Source organism: Pan paniscus, chromosome 10 (genome assembly GCF_029289425.2).
Source record: "Pan paniscus chromosome 10, NHGRI_mPanPan1-v2.0_pri, whole genome shotgun sequence".
In the NCBI taxonomy this organism is placed as follows: Eukaryota; Metazoa; Chordata; class Mammalia; order Primates; family Hominidae; genus Pan; species Pan paniscus.
In genome coordinates, this window is record NC_073259.2 from 122474146 (window position 1) to 122494080 (window position 19935).

Below are 19935 nucleotides of genomic sequence, written 5' to 3' on the forward strand. Positions count from 1 at the left end.
CAACATCTAATGGGGCTTTTCTTTCTCACTCAGCTTTTATCATAATGAAATTTCACCCAGTTGACCATAAATCATCTTTTAATGGACTTGCAAAAAGTTAAGGAGAAATAGATCATTTAAAAGTGGATGAAGGACACCTTTTCCTCCCACCTCCCAGCCTGCCCCACCGCAGTCTCAGAAGTAAATGTCGAAGATGGTGAGGCTGTGACACCAGAATTTAGTGAGGATCTCAGCATGAGAATTAGTGCTCAGTCCATGATGTCCGTGCTCCACCAAGAACTCAGAACAAAAAATTGCCCCAAGGAAAGAAGAAAAGGGTGAATTTTATGTTATCAGCAAAAACCTTTTGCTCAAATCCATTCCTTGCACCTCAAACAGATTGGCTGTTACCCAATCTTGCACTTACCATCATAGCTTGCAAAAATATGATTGCACAGGATAAGCACAATTTCTTATATATTCACTTAGGTATGTTGATCTTTACACGTAACTTCTTTTGGAAACTGATTATAGATGCCTATATGACCTAAGAATTACCCTTGAGAAATGTCAACATACAACATACATTGTCTGCAGGTCAAAATATCTGTCCACTCACATACTGTAACCATGTTTATAAAGTTCCCTTCCTAATATGCTGTGTGTTAGATCATGGGCACACAAACTGATACACCTGGATTTCCCAGTTCCACCAAAAGGCTTCACTGAAACTGACTTCTATTCACCATGCAAATGTACTCCCTTCAAAATCAACATAAAACCGGATATCCGGGAGAGATTTGGGAGTGGGGGAAAAACAAACATAAATACCAGCTCCAACTGAGACAGAGGTTGTAAAAATTAATGAGAATAATTGTTGTGAATTCTTGCTTTTGAAAAAAATTTTTTAAAACCCTCACGAGGACCAAAAATCTTAATTATGTCTCTCTATTAAGGGTTCATTTCCTGGTCCGAACCAGAAAGCTCATACCTCATAAATATAGACTCCTTACACAATGATTTAAGCAGGAGGAAAATGCCTTTTAATGGCAAAGTTAAGTTAATATCTGGGGATAGACATTGCTTGCATACACAGCCATTGTTGCAAGAACAGGGAAATGAAATGCCCACGTGACCTTTTTTTAACACCTAAATATTTCTAGGGATTGCACTGGGAGCTGCTGACAACTGCAGTGAAAACTTTACAAAAACGTGTTTCACAGAATGAACGTCGCTGGGGAAGATTTGAGTTTTTAAATATCTTTTTTAAGCTGTCAACCATCTGGGGAAATAAGTCCCAAATCCAGCCCGAGATCACAGCTGGGCTGAGGAAATGTGTCTCGTCATTAGGGGCCCAGTGGTATATGGGTATGTGATTGCAGCCTAAGAAATGAACCATGTAGCCTACCTACCTCCACCTGGTACCTACATCCAAATAGAGACAGATCATTCTGAAGGCACTGGGCCCTTTGACCATAAAAACGGTGGCCCTTATTTTTCCAAATTGTCTTGGCAATTTAATCACATGCATTGCTTTTCTTTTCCCTGCTCATTTATCCAAGGCAAAACGCTAGACAAATAGTCCTTGAATTGATGACATGATCAGGGAATGAGCCAACTAAACCACAAAGACTAATATTTGCAGTTGTTTTTCAACCACAGGAATAAGAACTTATTTAAATTCCCAGTCTTTCAGATTCTAAACTAGCCAGGAAGTTAGAATGAATAAACAAAGAGTTTTCCGAAGTCTGTGTTTTGGATGGAGTCGCCCTGTTAATAAACTGATCTGCTAAGTAGTCAATCAATGGTCCATCAATCATTACTAATGCTCTATGCTAGCTCTCTGCCAGGTCCCACATGACACACTTGCTGGGAATTATCTCACTGAATCCTCACAACAACGCTATGAGGTGAGTTCTCTTATTATCCCCATTTTACAGGTGGGGAAATGGAGTTAAGTCATTTGCCCAAAGTCAGATAGGTTTGAACCCAAGCAGTCAGCTTCCACAGTCCTCCACCTTAACCCTATGCGATGGTGAGCTCAGCTGGCTTCTACGCATGAAGTCAGAAGTCTCAACACCCAGTCCAGGTGGGACAATAAAGTAGCAAGACTGAGTCCACAAATCACATGCAACCCTGGCCCGCTTATTTAAATCACACATCATATATCCATGTGGGAAATGTTTGCAGGGGTCCTGCACTTGACTGGGAAAGTGCACAGTTTTGGATTTGCTTCTGAAAAAGAAAATAGGTGTCTTTGGTGCTCTAAAGGAAGAAGTGGGGGAGGGTAACAGAAAGCTGTCTCCCATGAAATTTCTCTCCCGAATGTCAAGGAATCTTTCAGGCTGGCTAAACAGAACTTTATGCACAGCTCAACTGGGCTCCCTGACTCAATCAATACAGAAAAAAAGCAATTATTGTGTGTGAACACTTAGTGTGGCCGTGAAATACGCATATATCCAAATGTGTATTTGGAGACACACATTCTTAGACCTGTGAGCATTCGGACACACGATTCCCTGGATTGTGCTAAAAAAAAAAAAAAAAAAAAAAAAAATCACACATACACACCCCATTGGGCAGGCAGGCATTCATGCACATCAATCACTAAATATGTGTATTGGGGAAGAAATTTTTTAAATAGCAATGTAAACGGTGTTGGGCATATTCACAAATGGCTGCAGTGACAGTTTCACAGGTATACATATATATATACACATGAAGCTTATCTAGTTGTCTGTTTCAAATATGGCAGTTTATTAGATGACAATTATGCCTCAATAAGGCTGTCAACAGAAAGGAGAGAGGGAGTGAGTTTTCCCACATCTGTCCACACCTGATGAGTCTTAAGAACATAACTACACAGAATTTAGGGTGTTTCTTCCAAAGGACCTGAGCATTCAGATGGTTTTTTAAGCAGGTCACTTTTATATGTCTACCCTTTCCTATCCTCCTGTATGAACCTGGGCTTTCTTGGGGTAGAGGGGGGAAAGATCTCATGTATTTTTGGACCCCAGTCTGGTCTGAGAGCATGTAAGTATATACATATATAGGAAGAATTGAGCTTCCTTATTGCTATTTTTTTTTCCTGTGACCGTCACCGCAAAGCTAAACACAGGTTTACAGCAGCCATTGAGGGAAACAGGTTTCAAGGAGCCAGGCTCAAACTGGCCTGAAATCGTTTTGCATCTTTCAGGGCATTCGACCCTCAGTTTTGCTCTTGCTGGTTCAACAAGTGGAAGGATACTCAGAAAAATCCTCCTACCCATTTAAAAAGGAATGGTGTTTTGAGGGGAATGAGTTTTCTTTCCGAGGGCAGGAAGCTCTCTCTCGACCTGGGTTCCCAGACAGGCTTTGTGGCCTGGAAAGGACCGTCTATCACAGCTTGGCCTGTTCACAGACAATCTGGATTTGGAGATTAGCCACAGCATTTTGGAACAGTTCCGGCCTCAGTTGGGGTATTCTCTGCCAAGCCAGCCTGCACTGGAATGACCTTCGAGGGGTGACGGGAGGATTTGGGGTGCTAAGCCTTCCTCTCATCCTTCTCCGGCCTCTCCTGTCCAGTCCTCAGCTCCTGCAGTTCCCCCTCCACCCCAGCCTTGCTGGTGGGGACAGTAGCTAAGAAAAGGGAGGGGCACACCATCTCCACATCCATCTAGGTGACCTGCCCTCACAGATCCCATATGGACCCCCCTCCCACTTTGCCCTTCCACAGCCTTCTAAGCCCAAATCACTGCTTAATACTCCTAACAGTCTACAACCGCACGAGGGCAGGGGCCCCTCCCCCAGCACCTATTGCTCGCCTCTCCAGATTCTAGAACTTTTCATACCAAGGCTTAGAACATTAAATCCCTCCTGCCACCCACAATAAAATGAATCCACATGCACTCGGGTATCTAAGGAACAGAGGTGAATCCTGACAAGTTGAGACAAACTTTCTCCTGAGGAAAAAGAGAAGATCCTCCCCCACCCTCCAACCTGCCGCTATAGGCAGCCTGCTCCAAAGTCATTGTCAAGCTTTGAAATGCCGAAACCAGTGCCTGGATTTTGAACCTCATGGGGTCTGACTTTCACACAATCCATGCGACAGCATCCCGCCCCTACACCAAACTGCAGCCACCTTCTCCCAAGCAATGCAGGTGTGCCTCCCCTCACCAAGCTGTGGTTCTGCAGGCTCTTTGTCTAAGTCCAGCTTGGGAGTGTTATCCCAAGCTGCTGGTGGTGCAGGTTGCTCTGTTTTCATTTTAACAAGGCAAACCTTTCCCAAGAATGTGGTCTGGAGTCGGTGATTTCTGAAACAATTAGGGAAGCATCAGGGAAGTCCAATCCTAAGGATCCCGGCAACTATGCCACCTGTGCTGTTGCCAGTTGAGTGGCAAAATTGGGTGCAGTGGCTCATGCCTGTAATACCAACACTTTGGAAGACCAATGTGGGAGGATCACTTGAGGCCAGGAGTTCAAGACCAGTCCTGGCAACATAGCGAGACCCCGTCTTTACAAAAAACAAAAGTTAAAAATTGGCTGACCATAATGATGGTGTGTGCCTATAGTCCCAGCTACTCCAGAGGCTGAGGCAGGAGGATCTCTTGAGCCTGGGAAGTCAAGGCTGCAGTGAGCCATGGTTGTGCCACTGCACTCCAGCCTGGGTGACAGACAGAGTGAGACCCTGTCTCGGAGTGAAAAAAATTAAAAAGGCGGAGAGGAGAAAAATGACCCCCAGCAGAAACGGTTGCCCCAGAAATGAAATGGCAGCACCAGAGCCATTAAGCAACCTTTCTTCCCACTAGGCATTTCATAAGGTCAGTGGGATGCCTTCTTGTGGCATTTGAGTGTGTGGCCCATCTATGGTTTGACAAGTTTGTTTCTAACTGGTGTGGGTGCATATGTGTGGTGGTGACTGTCAAGCCAAGCCCGTGGATGTAGTAAAAACAGCTGAAACTCTTAGGCTGCAGCTTTGTCCCCACCCCAGCACCCTGGGGTCGAAGTTGGTGACTGCTGCCATTCAGAGGAGCAAAGTTCCAGCAGGAAACCCTTGCAGATTCATGCAAAAGAAAGAGCAGACGGCCCCAGGCGCTGGTTCCTGGGCTTCAGGCTTACCTTGTGGTTCTGGTAGGAAGTCACTGCTATAAACGCAGTCTCAGGAAAGACGTGAGTGCAGAACGCTGTATTTTTTGAGCCAAATCCATTATTTTCATCCGCTTTCACGATGTGTAATCTAGGCTGGTATTTGTGCATGGAATTTAGAATAATCTAAAAATAATAAAGAAAATGAGATTGTAAGAAAATCAAAACTCCCTTTGTCTCCAGATAAAACCCTGCTCCCCGCCCTCTAAGTTCGCCTTGTTATATCGGCTCTCGAAAAATAGATATTTTTCTTCTGTTTTGAAAAGGGGCCAGGGATTTCATTAAAAAGAAACATTTCAAAAATAACAATTTCCAACCGAAAAAGCCAGGGTAATATTCCAGGAATCTACCCAAGGCACACAGAGCAGTAAATCAGAAATCTTAATAAAGTTTGCTTAATAAATTAACTCCCTGCATAGGGCACTTCCCACCCCCAACGGGAGCTGAGCAAGTCTGGATCGAGGAATCCGCGTCTGGAGGGAAGCCTGAACGGCACTTTTGGATTGACAGGTGGTGTAGGGGCACGGGGACAAACAAACAACAAACATAGAAATAACCCCCACTCCCCAAATCTCTAAGGGATGCAAGAGAAGATATCAAGTGTTTGGAAAACTGAAATAAGTAAAAAAAAAAAAAAAAAAAAAATCACCAGTTCTCTGCACAGCCTTTTTCTGAGGCTTAGGGTGGGTGATCAGACCTCATATCTGGGGCCTTTGTTTGGAGAACAAGCAAAGCAGAGTTCGTGAAAAGAGAAGATATTTGGGGGTCGCGGGTGATCTGCCCTCCAAGGATGTCGGCTCATAAGGTGTGGAGAGGAAGCACCACCCACACCCCTCAAAGAAGGGGCTGGTTGCCTTGGAAACTCCCTTTCTCCAGCTTTATCACGTTTCAGGATCCACAACCAGAATTATCTCCACGCTTGGCCCCAGACAGAACGGCTACATCTGCTTTTTCGGGAATATTCTCTTTCTACTTCCTATCTTCCCCATATTTAGGGGTGCTCCCAGGGACAAGAGGGGTCCTAACTGCTGTAGTTGTGCTGTAATTTTTACAACCACCATTATCATTAGGAAGAGGAGGAGGAGGAGGACTTCCAGGCTGCACGTTCTTGCTGGAGCCAGGGCTAGTCACAGATGAGCATCCTCACCAATAAAACTGGGTTTGTTGTTCTGATGACGCTAGTATTTACCAGAACGCTCTGATACATCCCCACCGAACTTGCGAATCGCCGCGTTTAACAGCCTGAAAATCTGGCCTGCTTTTTCCCGGGAGCTGCGGAGGTTGTCTCAGTGACTTTGATTATTTGCATTGATGACCCTGGGGCAAGATTCTTGGACCAACCCCGGAGTCCGGCCCCGATCGGGTGGAGGTAGTTGGGGGAGGGGAGCCGCGGCCGGGGGCGGGGGAGGGACGAGGAACTCGCCGGTCCCGCGGCTGCCCGACCCCGGGCCGCGCGGCTCTAATCTCCGGCCGCCGTGGCCCGGCCGCCTCCCCGGCCGATAGCGACGCCGACCGGGGCGGCGTGGCGACAAAGAGACGCAGCGGGGCCCCGCTGGCCGCCACAGTCCCCGGCCGGCGGGGCCATCGGCCCGGCTTAGCCAAATTGCTTTGACGGCTGGGGACAGTGTGGAGACATCAGCGCGAGGGCGATCTAATGGCTCCTAATTTCATTAGGCCGGCTCTGAATTAAAAGTCCGGAGTCTGGGGTGGGAATGCCTGGCTTCTAGGCAGTTCTGAGCAGCTCCGAGCCCCTCTCCCCAGCTGGGAACGTCCTGAAGCTGGCAGGGATGCCAGGAATTTGGTGGTGGGGTTGTGCACCTTCCGCAGGCATCCGCCCTAGAGAGACCCCAAAGGCACTCCAGAGGAGCAGAGAAAAAGCTAGGAGCTGAAATGAGCCTGGGGAACCGTCCCACTTCCCAGCGTCAAGGACCACGCAGGACCCCACCCAAGGGTCCCATCCTCCAGAAGGAGCCAGCCCAGAGATGCATGTGGAACCTTTAGAAATGGCCCCGGTTTTCCCTGGTGCTGGTAAGGCATCTGCTGGGGACTGGCAGATACACAGCTAGGGCGGGTCAGCCAATGCCTACACAAGCTGAATTTACAGAGCACCTCCTGGGAAGCCCAGCAAGAAGGACTCGTGGGCAAAACACCCGGGTTTAACAGAGTGGCTCTGCATTTGCCTGGGAATGCCTTCTGAGCGCTCCAAGCAGGCTGCACAGAGAGTGAATGATTCTTTTTCCTCTCCACCCACGTGCTGAGAGCTGCATTTACCCATCAGTGTGGACCCCTGAGATCCTCTTCCCATCCCAGACCCTGGGGACTTCAGTGCTTCAGCCCCAAGGCCTCAAAGGAGCAGATTTCTCATTTGGACCTTCATAAACCATCCTCCCCGCCCCCTTGACCAAATTCATTCCCTCCCAGCCCCCTGCTTTCCCTGAAATCGGCGACCATGCGCCTATCTGTTGCTCCTCTTTGAAGCTACAACCTTCCAGGACAGGGAACTCCTTTTGTAATTAGAGAGACCTAGCCGCAAATCTCTGCTCCCAAATACAAGCTGTAGGACCTTGGCAAGTCACCCCCGTCCCCTGGACTCTCCTGTGCAAAAGCTATGCCTCCCGTCCGCCCCCTAGGCTGCCGTGAGAATCAAATGCCCAAGACGAATGTACCCACTTGTATGGCAGAATCATCCAGCTAAAAGTTCTAAACGTGAATACAGAATCCGTGTTCTGTTCTAGTGATTAATTATCTTCTACGATGAGATTTGGGGACATTTTTTCAAAAATCAGTGTTTTGTGTTTTGTTTTTCTTTGGGGAAGAGGGGTGATGACCCTACTAAGAATCCACTAAAACCTACACATTCTTTTGGGTGGTGAGCAGGCTGCACATTCAATACCCTGCATTCAGTTTCAGGAAATTCACCAGTCCCCTCTCTTGGGTCCAATCCAGACTCCAAGTTTAGGACCCTGGTTTACGTTCGCCTGCTCTGGGCACAATGTGGAAAGGGAGAAAGCTGGTTGTTGGAAAAAAACAGATCTCCCCGGGAGTATCAAGCTAAAAAGTGGCACTGGCACCATAGTTCTCCTCTTATGAGTTCATTTCCCATCTGGAAAAGAGGGGGCAGGTGAGCTGGGCTCTCCCTCTCCCCTGGAACATCCCAAAATTAAGGCAGGATTGGGAAGTGGGGAGGGAAGGTATATGGCTTTCATTGTGGTCCAGCCTCTGTGCAGTCTATACTGGGTATCCACTGGGCTAGGGGTTCCATATTTTCTGCAAGACTGAAACACAGCCCTCCACTCCTAACCACAGATCGAATTCACAGACTCTCCAGGCCTGGAATGAGCGGCTTCAATCATTCCTCCATCCCTAGGCAAAGGGAGAGGGTTTGGGCCCTAGCGGCAAGGATGCAGCCCCAGACCAGGTGAGCCGGGGGCCATATCTCCAGCCACCAAGGAACGACAGACCCAGATCTGGGGAGTGTGGATCACAGGGAGGACTGCAGAGGGGCAGATGTCTGTGTAGGAGAGTAGTGGAGACAGAGGATGAAATAGTAGGAAGAAAAAGAAAGCAAAAGGAAAGCAAGTGAGAAGGTGAAAGAAGAGAAAGGAATGAGAGAATTGAGACGGAGGGGAGGAAAAGGAAGAGGAAGGAAGTCCAGATCAAGAAGGTAGAGGCAGAAAGCGACGAAAATGGGGGAAAATGGAGGAAAGAAAAGGAGAAATGTAGGCACACAGAGCCAAGAAGGGAGAGAAACCCAGTGAGAAGAAGGGAGAGAGGACAAGAGGGAGACAAGGCGGGGAATCCAGGCCACGGTACTCACATGCCCAAATGGGTCCAGGTGGTTGTTGGTGAGCTTGAGTTTCTGGAAGGAGACAAGCTGCCTCATCCAATGCGCCCCGGTGGCGGGGGAGTCTGGGTGCACGTACAGGCGGCCAGGCATGGCGGGCTCAGCTTTGCCCGTCACAGACCTAGATGAAGGAGAGGTGTACTAGAGGCCTGGCTCAGAGTCTGGAGGTAGGGCACTGCACCGAAGCGTGCTTCAGTTCACGCACCAGGTGAGGGTTGTTGAGTAGTAGCTGGGAATAATCTGGAGGCTCTCCCGTCTCCCTTAGGTAGCTGCAATCCCAGCTGCCCCAGAATACTTTGTGCCTGCGCCCAGGCAAGCCCCTGGCCCAGCCCTTTCTTCTTACAGCCTCTCGCATCCCACAAACAAGTGGCGGGTTCTGGAGGTCTGGACGTGCAAAAAGCCTTGAAAATTCCTTGAGGGCTTTCAACGGGGGTTTCATCGTCAGGCCCCTGCACTGCTGGCAGCCATGGGAACAATTCTACCCAAGAAATGGGCCTCTCCTAACTGTTTAACTCGAATACCACGAGTCGATTTTGCAATTTCATAAAAATGCATGTTCAAAGCAGGTAACTCATAAAAAATAACTGTAAATGGTTTTATGCCCCCAGAAATACCTCCAGCACTTGGTACCAATACCCTTTGTAAAAATCCACAACCTGTGGGTGCAGCGATAGACACAGGCACCTCATTTCCTCTGAGCCTCCGCTTTCTCATCTGGAAAACCGGAGCTAATTGTTGTAGTTTCTTTGTCTGAGAATGGTTAGTAAAAAGCAATGGGATAGGCGGACAGACGCCTTTAGCACACAGTAGGAACTAAAAAAAAAAAAAAAAAAAAGTTCACTGATACAACTTTTCAACTTTTCGGGAGAAGGTTCCACTTTTCTCTCTCCCCGCTCCACCTGCCACCCCAGTGCCTACCATTTATTATCTGCGAATTTGTATCTGTGATCGTCGGCAGGTACAATGTCCATGAGAAGAATGTACTTCGTTTTGGGATTAAGGCCCGTCACCTTCACTTTGTAACTGGGAAACATCCGCCTAAGAGAGAGGGACGGAGGGACAGAGGGGGGCGGGAATTAATGCCAGTATTTTAAGGCAGCCTCCGTCCATTTTAAGGGAAAAAGCAATTCCTGGAGAAACGTGGAAGCGGAAACTAGCCCCGTTCCGCTCTCCGCAAGATCCATCCCGGGTTTCCCTTGAAGTTATAGGGAGGAGAAAGGCGAAGGGAGGAGGTAACAGCAGGCGGGCAACTGTAGGTATCCTAAGCGGAAAACAAACCAGGACGCATGCGCCTCTAGAGAACGGGTTTTGAAGATGCTTCAAAGGGACCTCCATTTCAACTCTTGCTAACCGCCCTTTTCAGAGCCAGACACCTATTATTAATATTTGTGGGGAGAGGAGGCTTATTAGGTACAAAGCTAGGCGCTGATCCTAGAGGCTCTGTCTAGCCAGGTGCTTCCGCCGATCCTCGCGTTGCTAAGGTGTCACGTGTACACAAGGTGTGTGCGCCCCAGAGATGCACACGCGTGGGTGCGCACAGGCTTCCCGACCTGGCTTTGGTCCTCTGCCCCTGGAGGAGGGGGAAGGCCGCGGTTCCCAGTATAACTCGGTTAATGACCTCTGAATGGGTCTCTAGCTGGAGTTTATTCCTGAATGCCCCCACAACTTCTCCAAGGCGCCTGGAACTCTTCCTTGGAGAGTCGAAATTCCTTGGCCTTCAGCAAAGAAATTCCAGACCCTTCCAGATCTGGTTTCAGAAAAAGCTGAGGCCTGAACTAAGATCCAGTCGTTATCAAGCCGATGGCCCGGAACTCTGCCGTCTCTGCTGCCTTTCTGCGCCCTGGCGCACTCCAAATTTCCCTCCACCTTCTGAGGAGCATGCCCCAGAAAGCAAAGATTCTTAAGGCTGGCCCGGGGCGAAAAGACAAGTTGGCAGATCTCGGCTCACTCAGCGACGGCGGGAACGGTCGAATGGAGGCCTCTCCCTCCGAGCCCCGGAGCCAAAGCCTCGCAGTGTTTATCAGCCTGAGCGAGCGCGCCCGGAGGCGGAGGCGCAGAAGACTTCGCAGGCCTTTTATAGTTAAATCCTCACGGCTCAGGCTCGGGGGGAAAGAGGGACTCGGACGTGTCTTTCCTTCCTGGGGGAATAGGAAGAGGACTGCAGTTCGTTGATATAAACAGAACGCGCCTCCTAGTTCACTCAGGCCTTGGGCCGAGCGGGGAGCAGACTTTGTTTAATTTTAAATAATAATAAATGTCACTGTTGTCAGTTTATTGAGGGAGGCTTCGGCTGGAGAACGGGGGCGGGGGGCGTCTGGAAAGGCGGCTCCACCCTCCCCCTTCACACACTCGGTGGCTTGGGCCTACCGTTCGCCTGCTCCACACGCCTGCTCGGGGCATCCTCTGGCTTTTTGCTTTGCGGGACGCGGAAGACCCGTCCAGCACGGGTAGGGATGTGGCCAGGACGTCCCCAGGCCTGGGCGCGCGCGTGCACACGCTCACACACTCACACTGACATACAGAGCTGCACCACTCTCCTTCCTCCTCCCCCAGAAGTCTAGCATTTCTAGCTAAAACTCTGCGAGCTTTTAAGGGGAACTCCGGGGCGAGTGTCTTGGCGAAGCTGCCGTGTTTATTGGTGTCTGTATATAGAGCCCGGCCGAGCCCCGGTTCAGTTTTAAAGGCTTCGCCTGCTTTCTATAAACAATGAAAGAGGTAGCGAATGCATTCAACGATTCAGAGTTTGACAATCGGGTGGGACCCTGGAGCCACTCCAAGGTCAGGGAGGGTGGGAATGAGGATGGGAGTAAAGATAAAGTCCCAGATCCCTGAAACCCAAAGACCTTCTAGACTCTGTCTTCTCTGGGTCTCTGTTTTCTGTTTTCTCCTTTCCCTCTTCTCTCTTTCCCTCATTACGAATCCAGATAGCACGGCCTCCCAAGCTCTTTATTCTTTCTATATGTGAGGTGGGAGAAATGCCCAGTTTCCGGGCTTGAACTTCTGGAGTATTTCCTCCATCCTAGGAGAGATCAATGGAGGAATCTCCCTGTGCCTCTTTAACCAGGATCTATCTTTCGCTCTCTCTCTCCTCTCCTCTCCTTTCTCTTCTTTCTCTGTGTTCCCTCTCCTTTTGCCCCTTTCCTTCCCTCTTCTCTTCCAAGCCACCTTTTCTTCTTCACCTCTCCCACAATTTCTCCTCGTCCCTCTCTCTACACAACTAACCATCTCACCTTCCAGCCTTGGTTATGATCATTTCCGTGCCCACTTCGTGGAATTTCAGCCACAGTTCTCTTTCATGGAGAAACACTTTGATTCCCTCCATGCCCTGCAAGAAGGAGAAAAAAGTCACACTGACAAGCCCTGGCAGTAGTGGGCATTCCTTCCCCAAACTCCCCCAAAACACAGAGACTGCTCCTCCTTCCCGCTGGAGCCGGTGGTCTCAGAGAGTAAAAAGTGGCTTCAGCCCACTGCAGAATTATCTGGAGCACCCAACAGCCTCTGCCCAGGGATCCCTATGTAGGCTGAATCCCTGAGGGTTGCAACAACCACTTGAACCCACAGTGCTGTATTGTCTGCTTCTAATGCCATCAGCACAAGGCTATGGAATGATCACCCACCATCAGGGTGCTCCGGAATATCACTGAGGAGGACCGGAATAAGCAAAAACCAACCAAACCAACAAACCAAAAAAAAAAAAAAAAAAACAGAGCCAATTTCAATCCACTTTACCTGAGATACGGGGGGTGGGGGGGGGGAGGGAATAGACAAAAAACCTAATCTAGAAAAACTAGAAACCTAATCTAGAAAACCACTCAGAATATTCTCATGTAGACGCTCAGATGCCCACACATCAAACATACAGATGTGCAAATACTTGCTTATTCTCGGCCATGGTGAGCGCAAACCTGAACATACATGAATTTTGAAACCTAAAAATGTTTGTATTATCATATGTTCTTACAGTCCAGAAGGATAATTAATCCTAAATATCTATATTAACAAACCTTCCAGGCTCTCTCTACAAGTAGTTCCATTCACATCCAGCTATTTTGATTATAGGACACGCCTGATGCCATTTAACATTTTGGCTTTCAGCTAAAACTTAATTTACAGAACCGATGCAAATGTATATATATACACATATATACATATGTGCACACACACATACACGCACACACAAACTCTTCATTTTGGAATAATTTACAACAGTCTAAAAAGTGGGTTTGCTTTTCCTTAAAAGAAAAAAAAATCCGTAAGTTTCCTAAACTGTGTTCACGCTCTCTGCTTCTCTACAAATATACACGTTTTCCTGAAACTTAAAGGCCAAAGAGAGAAGCCGGGAAAAGCCAGGAAGGGATCGAAATCCCAAGGCAGGATTTTAGCCATGTGTAAGTGTCTCTTCTGGTCGTCACCCCGTTTCACCCCATGTGACACCTTATTTAAAAATCACCAGGATCTACTGAGGGGCCGACTTGAGCGCCCAGTGCGTCCTGGGTTTTGGGCGCAGAGCGCAAGGTGAGGCTCCTCCCTCTGCCTGGGCCCAGGTTGTAGCCTGGCGAACCCGAGGCTCCTGGTGCCCTCCGGGCAGAGCTCTGTGCGCTCCCAGCGGCCGGTGATGGCGCGCCAGCCAGCCAGGCCCCGACCGCAAGACAAATGGTGCGGCGCGCGGGTCTAGTCGGCGGCGCGGAGGAGGCAGGAGGAGGCAGGAGGAGGCGAAGGCTACGGAAGATCAGAAGAGGGGTCAAGCCATCGCTCATGCCGGCCTGAATCGGCCGCTGACCTGGCCCTTATTAAGATGCTGGGGGCCGATTCTACACATAGTGCAGAGGGAAAGGAATTATCTAGGCCATTGTTAGCTGACCCCAAACAGCCGGATAATTGAGATTTCTCGAACAATTTAAATAGATTTCAAAAATCCTTTGGCCGTAAAGATAACCGTCACAGTAAAGTAGATGGCAATACGCTAGTATCTGGGGAGACAGGGCAGAGAAAGGTGGAACTGAGTGGGAATAAAAAGGAAAAGGGATGATTATAGTTGTTGGGTTCGTTTTGGGGTTTTTTTATTTTGTTTTTGTTCTGTCCCCGCAAGAGGAGCCGAGCAGGAAAGCCAGACTCTGACTTTGATCTCTGCAAAGGGACCCGTAGCGCGAGGTCTCCTTACCTGCTGGGTGAAGGCGGCCTGCGGGGACGACGGGGACTTGCTGGGGGCCCCGAGCGCGCTCTCGGGTTTCGAATCGCAGGGCAGGTCTTTTGCGTCAGGCTCCAGAGGCGTGTGCGCCAGGCCAAAGCCCTCGTCTGCGTCGGCCATGGTGCGCCCAGGGCCCTGTGCCCGCGCAAGGTTCTGCTCTGAGGACAAGAAGCAGGGGGAGATGGGGGTGGGGAGGAGAGAGAGAGAACGAGAGAAAGGTTGGAGAGCACAATTCTAGTGACAGGAGGGAGCAGTTTGGCCCCCAGTTTCCAGCTACCAGCACCTCCGTTCCCAGCTGAAGGTGACTGCAGAAGGCCCTAGAATTATTACTGTTACTAGTATTCCTAGTAGTATTAGTATTACTTTATGAGCAGACACAACTTCTTGCAAAAGACCCGCGTCAGACCCGGAGGAGGCGAGGCCCGCATCTCCCCTGCGCAGGCTCTCCGTGATAAGCAAGCTGCCCGTCAAATTTGTCTGGACTTCTGGAAGAGCCAATAAAGATAAGGCGTGGGTATTTTTGGAAGCCACTGGGTAGGAACCAAAAACAAAACAAAACAAAAACCCAGTGTCCTTTAGAGAATTTCTTTCTTCGCCAAATTACAAGATGCCGTCGAAACTCTTTTTATTAAACCTCACAAGAGGAATAGTTTTCTGCAGCAGGCAGAAATGTGTGAAATAACCTGCCTCTTGCAAAAAGAAAAACACAGAAGGGGAAGGTTGTGCAGATTGAGACTAGGTTCAAAAGAGAATTCGTATACACCTTTTACCAGTTACAGGCCTTAACATTAAAAGTCCTTTAAAATTAAACGTCCTTTTCTTTACCCCAAGCTTAAGTAAGATTCGTTAAAAGATAAAAAGTAGCCAAACAGAAGACTAGATGAAGAAAGTCACCGTGCAGCCGTTCCGAGGGAGGCTCGTCACTGGGTGCCCGCCACCAGCGCTCTGATGCCGGGCGGGGGATGGCGGGCATTTTGTGGAGTGACCAGGCCGAAAGGGGTTTCTCTGAACTTCAGCCAGGCCTGGCTTGCTAAAACTGCAGGCTCAGGCTCAGGATTGGCGAGGACAAAATCATTCTCGGATAAGTCCTAGGCTGGAGACATTGAATCTGCAGCCCGGGTCCCCGCAATGCATAGAACGGCCCGGGTTTGCAGGCGTATGAGGTTAGAACACACAAAATAACTGCCGCAGAGCTGTTCAAGCCCGATGAGCCTGTCTCCTGCTCTCTGATCTCCTTCCAATCTCTTCTACACGCAAGTAGGAATTCCCTCTAGAACGGGAAGACTTTGGGAAGCGGGCACAAGCGATGGTTCCCCAAAACCTCAGCAGCTGCTTAAGCAAGGGGCCAGATCCCACCCTGACTTGCTGTGGCCAGAGATCTAGAAATGGGGCCGAGGAGAAGGACAGCTTCTGAGGCCTGACTTGCAAGCAGCTTTCTTCGCCTCGTTCTCGGGGCTTCAGGGAGGCGGCGACTGGAGCCCCGCAGCCTACTCACAACAAAAGAAAGCAGGGCTGGCGCCCCCACACGCGCTCCCATTCACTGCCGGCCGCGGGGAGAATCCTACGCCGCGCCCTCGCCAGGGTCCCGGGGAGCTCTGGGCTGGCGGAGGCGAACAAGATGCGGTTTGACAGAACCAGGCCGTGCTTCTGCAAACCTCAATGCCGCTCCGCCAGCCGCGGCGGCCTCCCGGACTCCATTTGCCGGGGAGCTCCGAGCCGCGCAAAATCTCTGCAAGCTGTGCTCTGCAGAATGCAAAGCCGGGCTGGAATCCGCCATTCCCGCCGCCCCAGCCGACTCGGCCGACGAGCTCCCTCCTGAGCCTCCCGGGCCATCTGCCGGGACGGTTACCTCGTTCGGTGAAGCCGGTGCATTCACCACATCCTCTGCTGCTCCTAGCAGGGAAGCCGGCGGTGAGGCGGGGGAGCAGGCATGGTGGCTCCGGGGTTTATGCGGGGTTTACTGCTTACCCAGAATAGCGGCTACTGCTGCCTACTAGGGCGCACCTACCGCTGGAGCCTCCGCGGCGACTGCCCACCTCCAACACACACCTCCTCTGCTGTGCGCTTGCTCTCCCTAAATACTTCCCAGTTGGCAAGCGCCAAAGAACACAAAATAGCCTCCAAGAGCACCGGCAACCATATAATCTCAGTGCCCCGCTCCTCCTTTACACCCCCAGGGAGGGAAAGTTGGAAGCCCAGTGAATGGTCGAAGTCCTTTCTGAGCGCAGCTTTCAGGATTAAACTTCCCGGATTCGAGGTAAGAGTCAGTCTCTCTCACTCTCTCTCCCTCTCTCTCTCTCTCTGAAATACAAGCCAACTCAGCTGAGCACAGTGACGTTGGGTTGCCTCGATGCTCACAAAGTACTGAAATCGCCTATCCAACTAGCTCCCACTGCACTCTGTCGCCCTCCCCCTTCTCTCTCCCTCCCACCCTCCCGACCTCCCTTCCCCCCACCCCAAATTTCCACTAGATTTCCCGAACCCTCAAATCACAATACGACTCTCAACCCAGACCTGCAATAACTCCCTCCTCTCTACCCCTTTCCCAACCTCCATCCATCTCTGCTTCTCTGAGCAAGCGGTGGCTGCAAAAACTCCTGCACAAATCATTTCAAACGCGGTCGGCTTCTAACCGGGAAGTAATCTCAGTGACGCTGGCGGTGCAGAGAACCGAGTCTGGACGCACACACACAAACACACCGCGGGCCTCCGCAGCCTTGCAGACATTCTCTCCAACGCTGACCTCGAGAAGGAGAGCTGCCTGACCCCGCCTGGCCGGCGCTCGCCTTCCTGACATCTCCCCTCCACCCCCTACTCATCACCCCTACTCTCAACGACTCTGGGGTGAAGGCAGGGTGAAGGTGCATTGGGATGGGGGCCGAGATCAAAGATGCTAAGAAATCGCTGCGGGCCCCCACCCCCCACCCAGTGGGGCCACCAGACCTCCCCTGCTCCAGGTGTACACAAGGCAGTGCCCAGTTTTATTAAAATAATCAAACAGTCACTGGGGACTGGCTAGGGTTTTCATCTCCCCTGGTCTCCTCTCCTTGCCCTTCCCCTCTCTGAGATGTTTTTTTTTTTTTTTTTTTTTTTAGGGTGAGTTGAAGAGGTCAATAAAAGCATAAACACAGTCAGTAGGTCTCAGCCTGAGCAGACCCAGATTGGGACACCGAATATTGGTGCTTGGAGTAAATGTCAGGAGTCCTGTTCTGTTTCCCATCCTTACCTCCTGTACCCCCATCATACTGATTTTTCTAGGGTTCTGATAAGAGACTTGGGCCTGCAAGTCAAGGTCTGGAGAAAGGGATGGAGGGAGGAGAAATGCCCCGAGATCAGCAGCTGTGTAACCCTCTGTGACTGCTCTGCTAAAATCCCAGGCCAGGCCATTGCTGCAAAATGCCAAAGTGGAGAATCTCCAACCCTGAATGTGGGGCAACCAGGGAGAAAGCCAGCCCTCCTTTGCTATGGTGCTCACTCCACCTTCCAGGTTTGTTTGCAAACAGATCTTTTCCCTTTGCCCAGGCGATTTATTTATTTGTGAAAACACCCTCACCCTCCAAGTCAGCTTGGAGGCCTTTGGGCTTGCTAACAAGGCGACCCTAGGCGGAAGACACGAAAAACAAACATGGCATCGGAAGAAGGCTGAACCGCTACATCTCCAGTAGAGGGAAAGGGAAATCCAGAAAGACCTTCCCAATCCCTTTAGGTTCTCAGAGATTTGGGGATAAAATTAATTCCCATAAATAATCTTCAGGCCCCTCCAGAGAGGAAAAATCTGGACTCTCCCAGGTAATAGCCCAGCCAGATTTGCTTAGCTCATTGAGCACAGATGGTCTGGGCCACCAAGCAAAATAGGGATTTTCAAACCTTTCGAGAGAATCCATTCTTGCCAGGTGACACACGAAGCCATTCTTATTTCGTTCATGAAAAGTAGCAGCACAGCAAGAGAAGATTCAGCAAGACCAAGACGGGGTGAAAAGCCAAGGAGGGCCAAGTGCAAAGAGAAACCTATTTCCCCCCTTAGTCCTCCAGGGTGAAACTCACCTCCAACTATCCCACCTCTTCTTTGTAGCGCAAAAGCCAGGAGTGCGCCTCGCTGGAGAGGAGGGCTCAGGTGAAGACTTTGAAAAGGACCACCAAAAGAGACCTCTTTAGGCCAGGTCTTCTTCCAACGTCTGTCAAGAAGAGCACGTACCTCCCAGCTCAAAGTTGGTTTGTGGTCTCCGACAAATTAAATATTACTGTTTATTACCAGGCATACCCCAGTAAAATAAAGAGGCAACCAGGCGATAGCGACTATCTCACCAGCCGCTGCACCTATAGGACTTGGAGACGTCACGAGTCACGCAACCGGCCCGCGCGCTGTCACGTTTGGCTGGGGGGCAGCGGCGGGAGGTAAATTTCTCTCCGTCTTCGCCTATCAGTGCCGGGTCTGCGCAGCCACAAGTCCCGGACGTCTTGGCCCCGGGAATAAATAAAGACATAAACCAGCCCGGCTTTCTCCGGAGAAATGAGGGTGATGAACATAAGACACAAATAGAGCCAAGATCGACTTTCTTAGGAAGGGGGAGAGGAGGGAACTCTTCACGAAGGGAGGTGGGAGTCCACCTCAGACCTCTATTGGAAGGAAATCGAGTTGGTCCGGGGGACTGAGGTCTCTTGCATAAGGCATGGGATCCTTATTATTATTATTTTTTTAAATCCCCCGCGGAGGAGCTCTTGGCAAATGAATACCGAGGCGCCGCTCTAGCTGGTTAGGCTGGGCATGCGATAACTCAGTGCCCTCTTGCAGACTTGCATAGAAATAATTACTGGGTTGTCGTGGAGGGGACACGAGACAGAGGGAGTTCTCCGTAATGTGCCTTGCGGAGAGAAAGGTCCAAGAATGCAATTCGTCCCAGAGTGGCCCGGCAGGGGCGGGGTGCGAGTGGGTGGTGGAGTAGGGGTGGGAGTGGAGAGAGGTGATTTCTGTAGAGAATAATTATTGTACCAGGGCCCGCCGAGGCACGAGGCACTCTATTTTGTTTTGTAATCACGACGACTATTATTTTTAGTCTGATCAATGGGCACAATTTCTAAGCAGCGCAGTGGTGGATGCTCGCAAACTTTTGCGCACCGCTGGAAACCCACTAGGTTGAGTTGCAAAACGTACCGCGTAGACGCCCCTGGTGGCGCCGAGAGAAGAGCCAGGCCTGCCCAGCACAGAGCCGGAGAGCGTCGGGCCTTCCGGAAGGGTAAGTTCTCCGCCAAGTGGTCCCGAGGGAGCTGGACGTCTGAATCTGGACTTGCCCCCAGCTTCGGGGTTCGATTCTGGGTTTTGCGCGTCCCCAACCCCCAGGGCTTTCCGAAGCATGGCCTGGCTCCAGGCCCGGTCCTGTAAGGACTGGAACGGCAGCAAAATGTGCAGGGAGGCAGTCGGCCGGCAGAGCTGCGGCGGGAGCCAAGGTCAGGCCCGCGGGGAGAGCGGGCAGCTTCCAGCGCCGGCCACAAGCTCCCAGGCCAGCTGGGCCGCAGACCCCTTTGCTTCCAGAGAGCACAACCCGCGTCCTTTCTCTCAGCCAGGCTGCAGTGGCTGCCCCGAGCTTCGCTTTCGTTTCCCAAGTTGTTAATAACGATACGTCCCCAAATCCGAGGCTCGTGTTTGCTCCCAGATGCCAAGAACGCAACCCGAAATCCTTCTCCCAAACCCCAGGTCGACGAGATGAGTTCCTACTTGACCTCTGAGCCGAGGTGGGCCGGAAACCGAGGCCTAGGCCCCGCCGGGGCTGCAAGGAAAAGGCGAAACTCCGAGCGTAGCGTC

At 50.5% G+C, this 19935-nt stretch overlaps 1 protein-coding gene across 2 annotated transcripts in view; it reads right to left on the reverse strand.

Moving 5' to 3' along the window:
* The window catches only part of TBX5 (T-box transcription factor 5), a 54072-nt gene extending 35264 nt beyond the window's left edge, over positions 1 to 18808 (reverse strand). Inside the window, exons 1-6 of one of the 2 annotated variants that reach the window (XM_063593702.1) lie at positions 18180 to 18808; positions 14109 to 14293; positions 12178 to 12272; positions 9866 to 9985; positions 8921 to 9068; positions 5077 to 5229 (exon numbers count right to left, since the gene is read on the reverse strand). In XM_063593702.1, coding sequence (XP_063449772.1) covers positions 5077 to 5229; positions 8921 to 9068; positions 9866 to 9985; positions 12178 to 12272; positions 14109 to 14255 — 663 coding nt within the window. In that variant the 5' untranslated portion in view covers positions 14256 to 14293; positions 18180 to 18808. Of the gene's footprint in view, positions 1 to 5076; positions 5230 to 8920; positions 9069 to 9865; positions 9986 to 12177; positions 12273 to 14108; positions 14294 to 15984; positions 16520 to 18179 lie in introns of those variants that run through there. The other variant, XM_003832427.6, reaches the window with a different exon arrangement.
* Positions 18809 to 19935: the final 1127 nt, after the last annotated feature.